Source organism: Leguminivora glycinivorella, chromosome 9, assembly GCF_023078275.1.
Source record: "Leguminivora glycinivorella isolate SPB_JAAS2020 chromosome 9, LegGlyc_1.1, whole genome shotgun sequence".
In the NCBI taxonomy this organism is placed as follows: Eukaryota; Metazoa; Arthropoda; class Insecta; order Lepidoptera; family Tortricidae; genus Leguminivora; species Leguminivora glycinivorella.
Window position 1 is genome coordinate 25,526,290 of NC_062979.1, and position 19,642 is coordinate 25,545,931.

A 19,642-nucleotide genomic window follows, 5' to 3' on the forward strand; every position below is an offset into this window, starting at 1 on the left:
GTTATATTTTATAGTCAGTGTTAATGGTGTTGTACTGTAGATTTGTAATTGTACTGTATATCACTTTATTAAATAACAAGCATTATGAGCATTTCTCGATTACACACACTCTATATTTTCATCATTTACTTTTGAAATTAGAACATGAGATGTTTTTTTTTTGGGAAACACATTGTAATCAATATCTACGGTACAATTTAGTAGTGCTTTTGTTTTTCGTTGCGCTAGAGGCGCTAAAGCACTAATAAAATAAATCCGCCAAATCATTGAACAATTAGCCAAGAAAGCTAAATTGTCCGACATAGATTATTAAAAATCACATTAAGAAATAATCTATGGAATCACACATTACTTTGCGGAAATCCATGATAATCAAAATCAAAAAGATTACTTCGCGGAATAGGAACACTTAATTTACGGATAAGAAAAGTAATTTTCTTCATTTTGATAGTTGAGTAGTGAGTTCCCAATTTCGTTACTATAGGGCATGATACGGCAAAGTTTTAAGCTAGAGTTCAACACACTAACGCACACGTATAGTAAAAATAGAGTAGCTACGGTATACGTTAGTTCGTATGCATTATTAACCAATTTTTTGAAAAGTTATATCTATGATATAGATGCATCAAGGCGATTTGTTTACAGAGGATCTGTGGCCTGTTGAAACTACGTTTGACGTGTTGCTTCTCTGTCACACTTCGAATTCACTGTGAGGAGTTATATTAGTGCTGAATAGTGTATTAAGTATATGTAATTATGTACTTAAATAGGTATGAACTGTGAAATAAAGTCAGTCTTTACGCAATACTCAAGGTGTTTAATTGTCGTCGTACTTCCCGCCCCACATGGCGACCCTGCCACGTGCGGTGTCGGGTTCGGAAGTCGGAAGTGCAATCGCGCACTTTATGTGAATGAATAAACTACCTTTTATTACCTGTTTGACGCGTACTGGAATAAACGTGCAAATAAAAACTAAGTAATATGTGCAACTCAAGAGTGGAAAAAGATGCTGTTTTTATCACTCAAAATTCAGCCGGAAGAGGAAATAATGACGCTACTGCGACTGAAATGAAGAATCATCTGTCGATCATTAGCATTTTGATGATTGTGATGTGTACTTTGATGTTCATTGGAGGTTTATATATCATCTACAAGCTGTATAAACGTTGCCACGAATCATGGGCTGCTAACTGGATCGTGCAATACAACCTGCGTAGATCTTTTCGCAACGAACGACGAGAACTAGAGGATAATCACTGCCGCGGATGCTCTGCTGCTCGCGCCGGTACTAGCAAGGACTAATCTCCAGCTACTCGTGAAGTGATGTGATATAAGTGCATTTAGTGTTGATTTATCGGTTCATACCTTGTTCCCCGCCACCGCTGAGCTCGAAGTGGATAGAAAGACTTACGTACGTCGTCCTAACATAATTAAATAACATTATGACCAGGTACAATAAGGAGTTGTGAGTACGTTTTTTTTTTGTTTGTTTTTGTATTAAGTAGGTAAATAAAACTACCATAGTAATAACATAATTTAGTTTGTCATGACAAGTAAATTAATTCAAATCAGCTCAGAATTATCGAATATAAAAGAAAAATTGTCAAAACTTAGTTATGATAGAAGGAAATCAGAACTATTGAAAGTAAAGCTAGATGAAGCAACTGTAATTTATAAGCAATATTTTACGGTCATTAAGGAGATACATGACCAAATTGAAAATAGTCTTTTAGAAAGTCAAAGTTTAGTCGATATTCAAGGAGAGTGTGATAAAATAAAAGCATTATATAAGTGGATTGAGGATTTTTGTAACAAAACATACACAAGTTCAGATAAAAACTCCACAATGGAAGACTTTAACTTGAAAATTGCTTTGTCTTTGATACCAATTATGACGGAGGATGAGGCTGTGATAGAGCAGCTTATTAATTCTATCGAATATTACGACTCGGTGCTTAAGTCCGATTCTAAGCAGCAATTGATTAATTTCGTTCTTAAAAACCGCATTACTAAATTAGCCAAACTTAAATTAAGCGAAACATATAGCTCAGTCCAAAGTATGATTACAGATATGAAGACTCATTTATTGACAAAAAAATCCGCTTTCGCTATCCAAAATCAAATACAGTTGTTAAGACAAGGAGAGAACTCAATCGACGATTATGGTAAGCAGTTGTCCGAGCTGTTTGTTAATTTGACGATAGCGCAGTCAGAAGGCAACTCCACTACATTTAATGTATTAAAGAAAGTCAATGAAAAACAAGTCGTAAAAAGGTTTGCGGATGGTCTGCGCAATCGGCGAATTAGTACCATTATTGCAGCACGCGATTATGAATATCTTAAGGACGCGGTACAAGGAGCGAAAGATGAAGAGACGGCGGCGGCTATAACAACCTCTAATGGTGAAATGCTGGCATTCAATCAATATAATAATAATTTCAGCAGAGGATATGTACGTGGTCGCGGTCGCCAAGGCTACAGAGGATCACCCAACCAATACCGTGGCTCGCGGCCACCCCCGACGCAAGGCCAAGCTCCGGGGCCAGGACGCATGGCGCGGTCCTACCCAGGAGCCGGCGCTGCCGGTCCGAGCAGAGGTGCCTACTCGCCGAGTTACCGGGGAAATCAAGGTAGGTACTTTTCTTCTAGAAATAATGGATACGGTGGTGAAAGAATGCATTTTTTACATGAAACGGACCAAACTACTGAGCACTGTAATGATGAGGTGAATATTATAAATCAGTCGGGCGAAAATAAAGTAAATCCTGCTCAGTTTTTTCGAGACTAAAGAGTACATATTTTTAAGTGGGAATTCAAGTTACGTAACTTTTAGAGTACATAACAATATTAACAATGATACAGATTTTGCATATTCATTTTTAGCTGACACGGGAGCTACGATATGCGCATTAAAATTGCGCAGCGCTTTGAAATTAAATATGCCTATATGTAAAAAAGAATTAATTATTAATGGAATTGGAGGAACGCAATGTGCAATTGGATATATTTACTTACAATTACATTATCAAGGGCACATGTTTGAACATAAGTTTTACATTTTTGATAATTTGCCATGTTGTAACGACGGCATAATAGGTCGCGATTTTCTCAAAAAATATAAGAGTAAAATTGATCTAGAATATGATACTTTAACCTTAACTACAGATATCAAAACAAAAGTTACCATGCCTCTCAACGATAACCAAAAATATTTCTCGCTTCCACCTAGGTCAGAATCTGTATATTATGTTAGTACAGATATAACTGAAGACTGTGTCGTATGTTCCAATGAGATACAAAATGGCGTGTTTTTAGCGGGGTCCTTGGTTTCGCCTAGTTTTAGTAAAATACCACTTAGAATATTGAACACAACGGAACATGAGATACAATTATGCAATATTAGTGTAAGCATACAAAGGGCTAGTGATTATACCATCTGCGCATTTGACAAATGCGACAAAGTAAATGTTGACCGTCTCAAATTGTTATTTCAACACTTGAATTTACAAAAACTAAATCTTGAAGAACAAAAATCAATCGAAAACTTGTGTGCTAAATTTCCTGACATATTTTTCTTACCTGGTGATACGCTAAGTACCACAAATATTTATAGTCATACTATACCATTGAAACCCAATACTGTACCGGTATACACTAAGCCATATAGGTTACCACATTCTCAGAAAACTATCATACAGGATGAATTAAACAACATGTTAAAACAAGGAATCATAGAAAAATGTTCAAGCGAGTGGTCTAGTCCCCTTTTGTTAGTCCCAAAAAAAATGACGGAACAAAAGAAAAGAAATGGCGTATAGTAATAGACTATAGGAAATTAAACAATTGTATACAGGATGACAAATTTCCACTCCCTAACATAACAGAAATTTTAGATTCTCTTTCGGGTTGTGTATATTTTAGTCACTTAGATTTAGCAAATGGTTATTATCAATGCGAGCTCGACAAAAATAGTAGACAGTTTACGGCCTTTGACTCCGGCCAGTATAGGATGACCCGTATGCCAATGGGCCTTCGCAGTAGTCCGAATTCATTTTCCAGGATGATGAATATCGCCATGTCTGGTCTGACATACGACAAATGTTTAATTTACTTAGACGACCTCATAGTTTTTGGTAAAAATCTAGATGACCATAACAAAAATCTATTAGATGTATTTAGCAGGTTGCGTAAAGTTAATTTAAGGCTAAATCCAAACAAATGTGAATTTTTAAAGAAAGAACTTTTGTATTTGGGTCACGTAGTTTCAAGTGACGGAGTATTACCTGACCCGGATAAAATATCGGCAATACAAAATTTTCCAGTTCCAACAAATAGCGACGAAGTTAAAAGATTTGTGGCATTTGCAAACTATTATAGGAAATTCATTCAACAATTTGCTGAAATCGCAATACCTTTAAATCATTTATCAAAGAAAAACGTCCCCTTTGTATGGGACGAAAGATGTCAAATGTCATTCGATACTTTAAAACAAAAAATTGCATCTCCACCAGTTCTTCAATACCCAGATTTTTCACCGGACAGTAAGTTTATTTTGCAGACAGATGCATCTGGCTATGCTTTGGGAGCAGTTTTAAGCAACAGAGACAACAGACCAGTGGCTTATGCTAGCAGAACACTAAATAAATCAGAGAAAAATTACCCAACCATAGACAAAGAACTCTTAGGAATATATTGGGCCGTCCGTCATTTTCGACCTTATCTGTATGGTACTAATTTTATTATTCGAACAGACCACAAGCCACTTGTCTACTTATTTGGAATGAGGGATCCATCGAGTCGTCTATTAAAATATAGGCTAGCGCTTGAGGAATACGACTTTGTCATTGAATATGTAAGAGGATCCGATAATGCGCCCGCTGACGCGTTGTCGCGTGCTTATATAACTTGTCAAGACTTAAAAACCTTAAATGAACAGATATGTGTTACGACTAGAGCACAATCAAAGAAAATAAGTAATACTCGTACACTTACAACACGGAATATGACTAGCAAGGATGATTTTCAACAATCACCAAAAATTATAGAAACACATAATAAGTTACCGGGTTCAGTAGAGTTACGATTTATTAGTAGAAAGGAGTTAAATACGCTAAGGAAAGATGTGTTAATAAATGACTACGAGAATAAGATATTCTTATACGACTGCAATAAAAACGTTATTTATATTAAATTTCTGGACTCTTCATCGCAAATTTCGCCAGGCGAGTTTGTGAAAGAGCTGGATCTCTTTTGTTGTAAAATGAATATTAATATGATATACATCGTGCAAAATAAAATGATGGAAATATTTATACAAAAATTAATGAATGAAATAAAGAAGCCTGAATGTATAATGAAAGTGAATATTTGTATTTTGAAAGATTTAATAAGAGTATCTAATCGCGAACAACGTAAAATAATTTTAAATGACTTTCATATTCTGCCCACTAGTGGTCACGCAGGTATGAGGCGAATGTACAATAATTTAAAAAATATTACTTCTGGCCGGGCATGGAGAAAGACATTAGAAATTTTGTTAAATGCTGTGATAAGTGCCAGAAAAACAAATATGCTACCCCATTAAAGAACCAATGGTAATCACGACAACTGCAACATATGCTTTTGAGAAAATTTATTTAGATTTAGTTGGACCCTTACAGACCGATGACAATGGTTATTCATACATACTCACATTACAGTGCGAACTAACAAAATTTGTAGAAGCCTATCCATTACTTTCTAAAAGAAGTAAAGACGTAGCTATGTCTTTGGTAAACAATTTTATACTTAGATACGGCGTTCCCAGGCAGATAGCTTCCGATCGGGGTGCAGAGTTTGTTTCAACCGTTTTTAAAGAGGTAAGTGCAATACTTAATATAAAACAATTAAACTCCACAGCTTATCACCATCAAAGTATTGGAGCTCTTGAGAACACACATAAACATTTAGCTGCATTCTTACGTATTCAAACAGATAGACATCCAGAAACTTGGAGCACTTGGCTCCCATTTTGGAGTTTTTCATTTAACACGTCGGTGCATACTGAAACCAAGTACACCCCATTCGAACTTGTGTATGGCAGGAAGTGTAACTTACCTAGTAATTTGTTCGGAGATACCGTGCAACCCTTATATAATCACGAAAGCTACCCAAAAGAATTGCAATACCGACTTCAGCTAAGTCAAAAAGAAGCACGGGAAAATTTAATAAAATCAAAAGAATGTAGAAAACTTCGATATGATTTCAAAACAAATAGTATTGTTTACAAGCCTAACGACAAGGTTTTAATTAAAAATGAAGTTGGAAATAAATTAGCTAATGTTTACTTGGGCCCATACCGAGTTCTACATGATTTGTCTCCTAATGTGGAGGTTGAAATTGACGGGAAATCAATGTTAGTACATAAGAATAGAACTAAGCCCTTCTATGAATAAATATAAAAAAAAAAAAAAGATAAAAATGTAAAAACATGTATAGCCAGTATAACCTCCTGAGTCCCATAAGCAATTGTTTTGTTTTTTTATCAAATACCCTTTGTAAAAAAAAAAAAAAAAAAAACGTTTTAAATATATTTTGAAATATGTACAAACAAATTGTACAAGAGGACTGAGGAGGATAGACGCTATGTAAAAAAAAAAAAATGTATAATTATTTTTTTTTTCCTGTAAAAGGGGAGGTGTGAGGAGTTATATTAGTGCTGAATAGTGTATTAAGTATATGTAATTATGTACTTAAATAGGTATGAACTGTGAAATAAAGTCAGTCTTTACGCAATACTCAAGGTGTTTAATTGTCGTCGTACTTCCCGCCCCACATCACAAGTGCGACAAATGTGTCAAAAAATGTTCGCGGCAGACCCTCCTCAATGAATGCTTTTGACACGTATCTTTAATTATTCATCTAGGTAATCATCGAAAAAACTATCATTTTCATACAAATATTGCAAGAACACTAAACAGAGAATGTGTCAAATCGAAAAACGAGAGCAAGAAGCAAGATTTACGCGTGTAGTGACTAGTGACCTTAGTGACCATCGTGAATCAGAAATTTAACGTTTTTGATGAGTAATTTACGTTCATTTGGCATAATTTGTTAGTTTCTAAAAATACCGGGATCCCGGTATTGCTAAATTAAATACCGGTATTGAAATATGCCTAAAAAAAGGCGGGATCCCGGGATCCCGAGATACCGGGATCCCGGTATTGGAAGCCCTATGCAGAACCCTGGCTGCACCTATGGGAACTCGGGTTTAGTGTAACACAGGCAAACGCTGTTTTCGTCATCGGACTTGTCTTGATGAGTACTCGAGTGAGCAATACCCAAAGTCCAGCTGATGCTGAACCCTGGCTGCACCTAGGGGAACTCGGGTTTAGTGTAACACAGGCAAACGCTGTTTTCGTCATCGGACTTGTCTTGATGAGTATTTGGGTGAGCTGTACCCAAGATAGAGCTGATGCTGAAACCTGGTTGTACCTAGGGGAACTCGGGTTTGGTGTAACATAGGCAAACGCTGTTTGCGTCATCGGACTTGTATTGACGAGGACTTGGGTGCGCAACAGCCAAGACAGCGCTGTAGCTGAGCCCTGGCGGTATCTAGTATCACACTAACGCACACGTATAGTAAAAATAGAGTAGCTACGGTATACGTTAGTTCGTATGCATTATTAACCAATTTTTTGAAAAGTTATATCTATGATATAGATGCATCAAGGCGATTTGTTTACAGAGGATCTGTGGCCTGTTGAAACTACGTTTGACGTGTTGCTTCTCTGTCACACTTCGAATTCACAAGTGCGACAAATGTGTCAAAAAATGTTCGCGGCAGACCCTCCTCAATGAATGCTTTTGACACGTATCTTTAATTATTCATCTAGGTAATCATCGAAAAAACTATCATTTTCATACAAATATTGCAAGAACACTAAACAGAGAATGTGTCAAATCGAAAAACGAGAGCAAGAAGCAAGATTTACGCGTGTAGTGACTAGTGACCTTAGTGACCATCGTGAATCAGAAATTTAACGTTTTTGATGAGTAATTTACGTTCATTTGGCATAATTTGTTAGTTTCTAAAAATACCGGGATCCCGGTATTGCTAAATTAAATACCGGTATTGAAATATGCCTAAAAAAAGGCGGGATCCCGGGATCCCGAGATACCGGGATCCCGGTATTGGAAGCCCTATGCAGAACCCTGGCTGCACCTATGGGAACTCGGGTTTAGTGTAACACAGGCAAACGCTGTTTTCGTCATCGGACTTGTCTTGATGAGTACTCGAGTGAGCAATACCCAAAGTCCAGCTGATGCTGAACCCTGGCTGCACCTAGGGGAACTCGGGTTTAGTGTAACACAGGCAAACGCTGTTTTCGTCATCGGACTTGTCTTGATGAGTATTTGGGTGAGCTGTACCCAAGATAGAGCTGATGCTGAAACCTGGTTGTACCTAGGGGAACTCGGGTTTGGTGTAACATAGGCAAACGCTGTTTGCGTCATCGGACTTGTATTGACGAGGACTTGGGTGCGCAACAGCCAAGACAGCGCTGTAGCTGAGCCCTGGCGGTATCTAGGGCAACTCTGGTTTCGGTGCATTATAATATAGAAATATTTCATGCAATGTCAAGTTAGGCATAAAACATAATATTAACTGAACAAAAATCCTACCAGAAGTGAATATTAACATCAAGTAGTTAGAACAAATTTATTAATTTGTCATACATGAAACACTTTATTTATGTCTAAAAAAAATACGTATGTATATCCATTTGAATATCAAAATTAAGTACAGTCGATTTCACTAATAGTAACACAGGGAATAAAGAGAATACTGGAGTTCCAAGCGTCCATAGACTGCGGTAACTACTTACTATCAGACGGGCTGTATGCTTGATTGCCACCAGAAAAGTATTTCTGTTGCAAACGATCTTCATAGAATTCACAACAATCAACAGAAATAGTTTGACAGATTCTATGGTACTACTCAACTCAACCAAGTACCAGTCATAAGATATTTGACTCGAAACATACTATGAACAGAAAACAGCGTTTCTTTATCAATATAAATGCAATCCCCGTTTATTTATCAATATAAGTGCCCGTGTGGTGACGGGTTAAGAATTTCACCACCCCATTTCTTCCCGTGGGTGTCGTAGAAGTCGACTGTGGGATACGAGTATGGGTTAAATTGTGGCGTAGGCGAGAGGCTGGCAACCTGTCACTGCAATGTCACAATTTCGTTTTCTTTCAACCCCTTTTTGCCAAGAGTGGCACTGAAACTTGAGTAGTTCATGTGCTCTGCCTACCCCTTTATGGGATACAGGCGTGATTGTATGTATGTATGTATGTATGTATGTATGTATGTATGTATGTATGTATGTATAAATGCAATCACCGAACCTGAGTTCCCCTAGGTACCACCAGGTCTCAGCTACAGCGCTGGCTTGGGTACTGCGCACCCAAGTCCACATTAAGGCAGGGCCGATGACGAAAACAGCGTTTGCGTATGTTGTACGAAACCCGAGTTCCCCTAGGAATAACCAGGGTTCAGCATCAGCTCTACCTTGGTTACTGCTCACTCAAGTACTCATCAAGACAAGTCCGATGACGAAAACAGCGCTTGCCTATGTTACTCCAAACCCGCGTTCCCCTAGGAATAGCCAGGGTTCAGCATCAGCTCTACCTTGGTTACTGCTCACACAAGTACTCACCAAGACAAGTCCGATGAAGAAAACAGCGCTTGCCTATGTTACACCAAACCCGCGTTCCCCTGGGAAAAGCCAGGGTTCAGCATCAGCTCTACCTTGGTTACTGCTCACTCAAGTACTCATCAAGACAAGTCCGATGACGAAAACAGCGTTTGCCTATGTTGCACGAAACCCGAGTTCCCTTAGGAATAGCCAGGGTTCAGCATCAGCTCTACCTTGGTTACTGCTCACTCAAGTACTCATCAAAATAAGTCCGATGACGAAAACAGCGTTTGCGTATGTTGCATGAAACCCGAGTTCCCCTAGGAATAACCAGGGTTCAGCATCAGCTCTACCTTGGTTACTGCTCACTCAAGTACTCATCAAGACAAGTCCGATGACGAAAACAGCGCTTGCCTATGTTACTCCAAACCCGCGTTCCCCTAGGAATAGCCAGGGTTCAGCATCAGCTCTACCTTGGTTACTGCTCACACAAGTACTCACCAAGACAAGTCCGATGAAGAAAACAGCGCTTGCCTATGTTACTCCAAACCCGCGTTCCCCTGGGAAAAGCCAGGGTTCAGCATCAGCTCTACCTTGGTTACTGCTCACTCAAGTACTCATCAATACAAGTCCGATGAAGAAAACAGCGTTTGCCTATGTTGCACCAAACCCGAGTTCCCTTAGGAATAGCCAGGGTTCAGCATCAGCTCTACCTTGGTTACTGCTAATACAAGTACTCACCAAGACAAGTCCGATAAAGAAAACAGCGCTTGCCTATGTTACTCCAAACCTGCGTTCCCCTGGGAAAAGCCAGGGTTCAGCATCAGCTCTACCTTGGTTACTGCTCACTCAAGTACTCATCAATACAAGCCCGATTACGAAAACAGCGTTTGCCTATGTTGCACGAAACCCGAGTTCCCTTAGGAAAAGCCAGGGTTCAGCATCAGCTCTACCTTGGTTACTGCTCACTCAAGTACTCATCAATAGAAGTCCGATGACGAAAACAGCGTTTGCCTATGTTGCACGAAACCCGAGTTCCCTTAGGAATAGCCAGGGTTCAGCATCAGCTCTACCTTGGTTACTGCTCACACAAGTACTCATCAAGACAAGTCCGATGACGAAAACAGCGCTTGCCTATGTTAAACCAAACCCGCGTTCCCCTGGGAAAAGCCAGGGTTCAGCATCAGCTCTATCTTAGGAACTGCTCACCCAATTAACTCAACAAGGCGAGTTGGATGACGAAAACGGCTTGTTTTTATGTTGGCAATTAACGTTTTCAATGTGTAATGTTAATGGTTAATTGTATTGATTTTCGGCCAACACTGTATATTTACATGCATACATACATATTTACATAATTATATTCATACATATATACCTACATACATTCATACATACCTACATACATTCATACGTACGAACATACATACTGATCTATGGGCGACGATGATCGTTTACCATCGGGCGATCCATCAGTCCCTTTGTCTCCCAGTTCATTAAAAATAATTTCTAGCCGTGTTCTACTTTTATCCAACGAAAACATGTTTCATTGCAAAATTAAAAATGGGGCGCATAGTGCGGAGTGGCAACAGCGCATTTTCCTTCCTGTTCTTACACTAGCTTAGATTCATAATCCTGTCTCTTTCACGCAAGGCTCGACTACGCTTTAACAAAAGGGAAAGCCTTATAAATAGCGCTTAAAATAAGGGTAACCCTTATTAAAGGCTTGCAAGCCGTATCGGATAGCGGTAAGCCAATGCACAGGGCTAGCTTTATTGTTTTGCTAAGTTTTTTGTAAGGGCTAGTCAAATGAATGGGCTTGCAGTTCGAAAGGGAGAGTCTCTCGATTGGGTCGTCCTTACGTTAGGGATTCCCAATGAAAGGCTTGTAGCGCGGAAGGGGTTGTCCGGTCCCTGCCCGTAGCTACTTGAAACGGTTGAAACGGTCAACAGAAGAGTTCAATCGCCCGTATTAGATTCACACCCCGTATATGAAATATTAAGGCCATGCCTGGATCAGAGATAGATATTAATCGATTAACTTTTATCCGACTAATTAATCGTTTAAAAAAATATCGTCAAAATTAGTCGACGATTAATTTATTCGCGATTAACGTTAATCGAAGATCTTCGATTACAACTAATTAATCGTCCTTCTCAATCGATTTAAACGAATTAATCGTCTTATTTTAATCCTTAATTCAGGTAGTGACTATACCAAAACAAAGACATTGCTAAGAAATGTTACCAAACTAATTCACGTACCTAATATACTATTACCTTTACTTAATAACATAGTTTCAAAATATATGCTATATGCGTTACGGATGGCTCTAGAAGAAACTCTACGGGGTTAGCAGGGGCGGGAATAGTAATCCCGAAACTAGGAGAAAAGGTATCAATACCATCAGGGAGATACGCTAGCGTATTCCAAGCAGAGGTATGGACGCTGTGCACGTATAATAAAAGAGAACGACGAACAAGAGGGAGCCGTGGTAATATACACCGACAGTCAAGCGGCACTAAAGGCTCTGAAGAGAACATCAGTGACCTTATCCCTTGTGAAAGAGTGTAGGGAGGAGCTCAACTCGATAGGAAAGCATAGAAGTGTAACGGTTGCTTGGGTACCGGGACACCAGGGAGTTACAGGTAATGAGAAAGCGGACGAGTTGGCAAGGGCGGGGGCGGAGACGGAATTCTTGGGTCCGGAACCGGCTTTGCCGATGTCAGCTGACGTCACGAAGGGAGTCATTGAGAGAATAAAAGAAATGGAAGCACAAAGAGACTGAGAAAAAGAGACCAGATGCAGACAGACGAAGATGATGATAGAAGGTAGAGACAAAAGGAGAACTAGGTATCTTCTGGAACTAGGTAAGAACAGTCTAAGAGTGTTGACCGGTATCGTTACGGGGCACAACACTCTCAATAGACATATGAAGATTATAGGTATTAGTTGTGACGAATCCTGTCCACACTGTGGGAAGGAGGAGACAAGCTTACACTTACTAGCAGAATGCATCATGTACGCGGCAACGCGATATGATATATTTGGAAGAGACAGTCTGAGAGAAGATGAACTCAAGGACGTCGAACTTAAAGATGTCCTTCTGTTCTGCAGGAAAACGAGAAGATTTGAGGAGAGAAGTGTGGGAGTGCAGCCGGGACAGTAACCTGCAGCTCCAACTCCAGGGAACTGGGCTGAATGAACGCATCACGTGATCGACAGCCCGCCTGTTTCCGGCCAGGCGTCCCTACACTACATCTACATCTAGTTTCAAAAACAAATAAGTAGTTGCATTTATATGAGCCTGTAATATCGTGACTAAATTGGACATGAAAAGAAAAGGTTATGAATCCCATCTACGGGACATATGCCGGTCTTGCCTTATAAATGGAAAAATGCTTATATGTTTAAAATTTCAACGTTATTTTATTAATTATCTAGCACATTCTGCCCTGCTATTACGTAAAATAACAATGATCATGGTTTTGGAACCTAGTCTCATATGAAATTACGCGACAACAAGCACTAGACGGTCTTCCCGTACTCACCGCGGGGGGACGGTCAACCCGCCGAGCCTTAAAAAATACCTTATTTCGCCAAAATATTATAAAAGCTTTGTAAAATATAATATTTGCTATCCCATAGAACCATGCGCATTACGCCAGACTAAATTAATTATAGAGTTTTATCCACTCAAACTTTATTTCAAACTATGCCGGTCTTGCCCGCACTGACCTTAAATAGAAATGCCTACAGTCATTAGGTATACGAATCATATGGATTTTCCCCGATTTTACGATGTTCGCGGTCATGGTGCTTAGGGATCTTGCAACAAATCGCTTACTATTTATTGAACCTTAATTATTATAGGAACCACTATGTTGGCAGCACTGAAAATAAGTGTGTTTTTTTCTTTATTTATTCAAACGAATGATTTAAAACCGAAATAAATTACACATATGAAAGAAAAAGTGACCAAGTCCTCTGGTGCCTGAGGCTGAATCGAACCAGCGTACTCTCCAATCGCGGGAGATGCCTCTTTATCCGCTCGCCCACCCAGGTCACAGCTGTCGAGGTCGAAATTATCTCTCATATGAGTAATCTATACAAGGACTCGTAGCGCCCTCTGTCCATCCCTAGGGCAGCCATAACCATACCGTTCTGCCCTAGGGATGGACAGAGGGCGCTACGAGTCCAGCCTCAGGCACCAGAGGACTTGGTCACTTTTTCTTTCATATGTGTAATTTATTTCGGTTTTAATTTATATACATAGTAGTGTGACTACTTTAAGACAGCACAAGTTGAAATATTTTCAATAGATTATAATTTAACTTGTGTTCATTAGAATTGATTTAGCAGCGCCATCTCTCGAGCTTTGTCGAAACCAACCTGAGTTTGGTTCACACGGGGGGCAAGAACCAGGGATGTAACGGAGTTCTGCTTCTGCTTCCGTTACTGCGGAACTTCCGTTTTGTTCTACACATCCGCTTCTGTTCCGGTTCTGTTATTTTTCAAACGGAAGTTATAACGGATGTCGGAACCTAGCGCGACGGTGGGACATGAGCGGCGTACATCAAAGACCAACAGGTCTATACCTATCATTCGCTCATCTCTCCGCTTGCCACGTGCTGCGATACTAAACATTAATCGCTTCATTCCATTGCGCGCCAATATTTGTCCTGTCCACCTAGTTAGTAGCGAGTGAACAACTATTCAGTGGTGCAGGGCTTATCTACGATCCCCTTAGAAGCTCCCCTTAGATTTGTTTATTAAATGCAGTTTACTTCTTTTACAATCACTCCATTTAATTTAAAAATTTAATTGTGTGCTAACAATTACACATATAATTTTTACTGGTTAGTTTTGGATTGTATTATACTACCTACGAGTAAGTTTTCTTTTCGTTTCTAAAACCTTTTACGGCATAATAAAGGTTTAAAAGGATTCTTATGTGATTTTTAGTGATTACCTAAACAACAAACAATCTTAAAGTTCAAGGTGATTTAAATTTTTGGATTGCAATGAATGATATACTTAAGATAAAATATCAGGTAACTTTTCTTTTCGTTTTTAAAACCTAAGTGGGCCTAAAGGCTGATTACAAACTGCTGATTACAGGCTGAACAGTAAACACCTAAAAGTTCTAGGTAATTTAATTAGTTTTGGTTTATGTTATACCTATGTGGTATTTTTAGGGTTCCGTAGTCAACTAGGAACCCTTATAGTTTCGCCATGTCTGTCTGTCCGTCCGTCCGTCCGTCCGTCCGTCCGTCCGTCCGTCCGTCCGCGGATAATCTCAGTAACCGTAGGCACTAGAAAGCTGAAATTTGGTACCACTATGTATATTAATCACGCCAACAAAGTGCAAAAATAAAAAATTGAAAAAAATGTTTTATTAGGGTACCCCCCCTACATGTAAAGTGGGGGCTGATATTTTTTTTCATTTCAACCCCAACGTGTGATATATTGTTGGATAGGTATTCAAAAATGAAGAAGGGTTTACTAAGATCGTTTTTTTATAATATTAATAGTTTCGGAAATAATCGCTTCTAAAGGAAAAAAAGTGCGTCCCCCCCCTCTAACTTTTGAACCCTATGTTCCAAAAATATGAAAAAAATCACAATAGTAGAACTTTATAAAAACTTTCTAGGAAAATTGTTTTGAACTTGATAGATTCAGTAGTTTTTGAGAAAAATACGGAAAACTACGGAACCCTACACTGAGCGTGGCCCGACACGCTCTTGGCCGGTTTTTTCATTTCGTTTTTAACATCTATAACTTCCGCTTCTGGTTCCGGTTCCGCTTCTGCTTCCGATAAACTAAATTCAAAACTTCCGCTTCCGCTTCCGGTTCCGTTAAAACCACATCCGTTACATCCCTGGCAAGAACCATACCGTTCTGCCCTAGGGATGGACAGAGGGCGCTACGAGTCCTTGTATAGATTACTCATATGAGAGATAATTTCGACCTCGACAGCTGTGACCTGGGTGGCCGAGCGGATAAAGAGGCATCTCCCGCGATTGGAGAGTACGCTGGTTCGATTCCAGCCTCAGGCACCAGAGGACTTGGTCACTTTTTCTTTCATATGTGTAATTTATTTCGGTTTTAATTTATATACATAGTAGTGTGACTACTTTAAGACAGACAAGTTGAAATATTTTCAATAGATTATAATTTAACTTGTGTTCATTACAAACTAATGATCTTCACGCCGACGCGGGTTTAATGCCGACGCGCCGCGGCTACAATATTTTAATCTACGGCGCAGGCCTCAATGTCGGTAATAGATAACTGCGTAGTAGATAAGTTTAAGTAGTAAGTAATAATGATGATGATATTGACCTCGAAGAACTGCGTGAGCTTGTCGAGCGGGCGGCCGAAGTACTGCGTGACGTACTGGCGCAGCGCCTCCGAGTAGCGCGCGCGCGCCTCGCGCCGCAACGCGTCCAGCGCCGGCGCACGCCGCGCCGCTGCAACACACACACACACACACATTACATACTGGCGCAGCGCCACCGAGTAGCGCGCGCGCGCCTCGCGCCGCAGCGCGTCCAGCGCCGGCGCGCGCCGCGCCGCTGCAACACACACACACACACATTACATACTGGCGCCGCGCCGCTGCAACACACACACACACACATTACATACTGGCGCCGCGCCTCCGAGTAGCGCGCGCGCGCCTCGCGCCGCAGCGCGTCCAGCGCCGGCGCGCGCCGCGCCGCTGCAACACACACACACACATTACATACTGGCGCCGCGCCGCTGCAACACACACACACACACATTACATACTGGCGCCGCGCCTCCGAGTAGCGCGCGCGCGCCTCGCGCCGCAGCGCGTCCAGCGCCGGCGCGCGCCGCGCCACTGCAACACACACACACACACATTACATACTGGCGCCGCGCCGCTGCAACACACACACACACATTACATACTGGCGCCGCGCCGCTGCAACACACACACACACATTACATACTGGCGCCGCGCCTACGAGTAGCGCGCGCGCGCCTCGCGCCGCAGCGCGTCCAGCGCCGGCGCACGCCGCGCCGCTGCAACACACACACACACACATTACATACTGGCGCAGCGCCTCCGAGTAGCGCGCGCAGGCGGTGGTAGTGTACTGACCGAGCAGCGTGTGCAGGCGGTGGTAGTGTACTGACCGAGCAGCGTGTGCAAGCGGTGGTAGTGTAGTGTACTGACCGAGCGGCGCGTGCAGGCGGTGGTGGTGTAGTGTACTGACCGAGCGGCGCGTGCAGGCGGTGGTAGTGTACTGACCGAGCGGCGCGTGCAGGCGGTGCTAGTGTACTGACCGAGCAGCGCGTGCAGGCGGTGCTAGTGTACTGACCGAGCGGCGCGTGCAGGCGGTGCTAGTGTACTGACCGAGCAGCGCGTGCAGGCGGTGCTAGTGTACTGACCGAGCGGCGCGTGCAGGCGGTGCTAGTGTACTGACCGAGCAGCGCGTGCAGGCGGTGCTAGTGTACTGACCGAGCGGCGCGTGCAGGCGGTGCTAGTGTACTGACCGAGCAGCGCGTGCAGGCGGTGCTAGTGTACTGACCGAGCAGCGCGTGCAGGCGGTGGTAGTGTACTGACCGAGCAGCGCGTGCAGGCGGTGGTAGTTCTCGAGGCGCAGCACGGGGCGCGGCGTGCGCGGGTGGTCGGCGGCGGCGACGGCGGCCAGCATGGCGCCGCCCAGCGCCGCGTACCAGCGCTCCAGGCGGTGGTGGTGTAGTGTACTGACCGAGCAGCGCGTGCAGGCGGTGGTAGTTCTCGAGGCGCAGCACGGGGCGCGGCGTGCGCGGGTGGTCGGCGGCGGCGACGGCGGCCAGCATGGCGCCGCCCAGCGCCGCGTACCAGCGCTCCAGGCGGTGGTGGTGTAGTGTACTGACCGAGCAGCGCGTGCAGGCGGTGGTAGTTCTCGAGGCGCAGCACGGGGCGCGGCGTGCGCGGGTGGTCGGCGGCGGCGACGGCGGCCAGCATGGCGCCGCCCAGCGCCGCGTACCAGCGCTCCAGGCGGTGGTGGTGTAGTGTACTGACCGAGCAGCGCGTGCAGGCGGTGGTAGTTCTCGAGGCGCAGCACGGGGCGCGGCGTGCGCGGGTGGTCGGCGGCGGCGACGGCGGCCAGCATGGCGCCGCCCAGCGCCGCGTACCAGCGCTCCAGGCGGTGGTGGTGTAGTGTACTGACCGAGCAGCGCGTGCAGGCGGTGGTAGTTCTCGAGGCGCAGCACGGGGCGCGGCGTGCGCGGGTGGTCGGCGGCGGCGACGGCGGCCAGCATGGCGCCGCCCAGCGCCGCGTACCAGCGCTCCAGGCGGTGGTGGTGTAGTGTACTGACCGAGCAGCGCGTGCAGGCGGTGGTAGTTCTCGAGGCGCAGCACGGGGCGCGGCGTGCGCGGGTGGTCGGCGGCGGCGACGGCGGCCAGCATGGCGCCGCCCAGCGCCGCGTACCAGCGCTCCAGGTCGGCGCGCCGCCCGCTGCGCCCGAAGATGCCCTCGCACACCGAGCTCAGCTCCTCGAACTCCGACAGGAAACTGCAACCGCTCACACCATCACATTTACGGCCGCCGTTTTGATTTACAAAACACTCGTTTATAATCGATATGACAAAAGTAGGGTCATCAAAAGGAGTCATAAGATATACATGTATGTTGATAGCCGATATGAACTCAATTTCGAGCGGTTTATAATACTATCAAGCACTGGGCCAAAATCAAGTTGTTTAACTGTCAACTAAAATTAGTTTAATTACCTGTTACAGATCCATACGACTATTCAAACTGGACACAAATAGTGTTTCAAGAGACATAAGTATGTTTATAAAAAATAATATAGTATAGTTAGTAACTGACTCGAGCAGGCCCGCCTTGGGGCGCTTGGCGGCGTGCTTGGCGGCGTCGGGCATGGCGGCGAGGCGCTCGGCCACCACGCGGTCGGCGCCGCGCTTGGCCGCCACCGCCACCGCCGCCAGCGCCGTGCGCGCCCAGCGGCCCTCCCCCCCTCCGCCCTCCCCCAGCACGCGCGTGCCCACGCACGCCAGCGCGCGCATGGCTCCGCTAAACAAACATACACACAGTACTAACTAGAATATAAAAACACCGACTACATAATATAATAATAATAATGTGCCGAGATATAAAAGGCACTTTTAAGTTTTTGATAGTTTTAAATGGCTATACCATACAATATTGGAAGAATTCGTTTACAAAGATTCAAGTAAAGTATGTATTGGGTTGGGTTGGGGGAATAAGGCCGTTTTCACATTATCCGATCCGATATCGGAAGTAGGAAGGATGTAAAATGTAAGATATGCGCTTCCAAGTCTTCATTTATGTATTTAATAGATCAATCTGGGCGACCGAGCTTCGCTCGGTTCTATTTTAATATATCGCGTCTTTAGATAAAAAAAAACTCTTATATTGTAAATACAAAAAAAAAGACAAAAAACAAAAACTTTATTTTTGGCCGGGATTCGAAACCCTGACACCTACGATCTATCTGCATACATTAGACCGATCTCGTACGACTGAGCTAAGCGGAATCAATGCGCGCATGGCGAAATTAACGACCATATTTTACGTTTACTAACGCGAAAGAAAAACTCATGAAAACTCGAAAATAAATATATAAATAAATAAATAAATATACAAGAATTGCTCCTTTAAAAGTATAAGATATTTTTCTCGCAGGTTTCCGAGGCATTTCGAAGTCTTGGTGTGGACGTATGTAACAAATGCACATTTTAAAATACTATTTTCTTGGTCTACAACACGTATTTTAACATTTTCAACATTCATGCATAAATTGTCACACGTTACCAACATGTTATTATGTTATGCAACACGTTGATTGGTTAGTTAGAACGTGTAGTCAATTGTAATACTTGCTTTTAATCAAACGCAGTGTTTAGTTTACTTGAAGTTATTAAAATTCGTAATTATTATTTTACAGCACAAAAA

At 42.8% G+C, this 19,642-nt stretch overlaps 1 protein-coding gene across 1 annotated transcript in view; it reads right to left on the reverse strand.

Moving 5' to 3' along the window:
* The window catches only part of LOC125229771 (exocyst complex component 1), a 72,740-nt gene that overhangs the window by 14,394 nt on the left and 38,704 nt on the right, over positions 1-19,642 (reverse strand). The window contains 3 exon segments of the mRNA XM_048134709.1: positions 16,029-16,156; positions 18,021-18,217; positions 18,536-18,739. Of these exon segments, the coding sequence (XP_047990666.1) occupies positions 16,029-16,156; positions 18,021-18,217; positions 18,536-18,739 (529 nt within the window).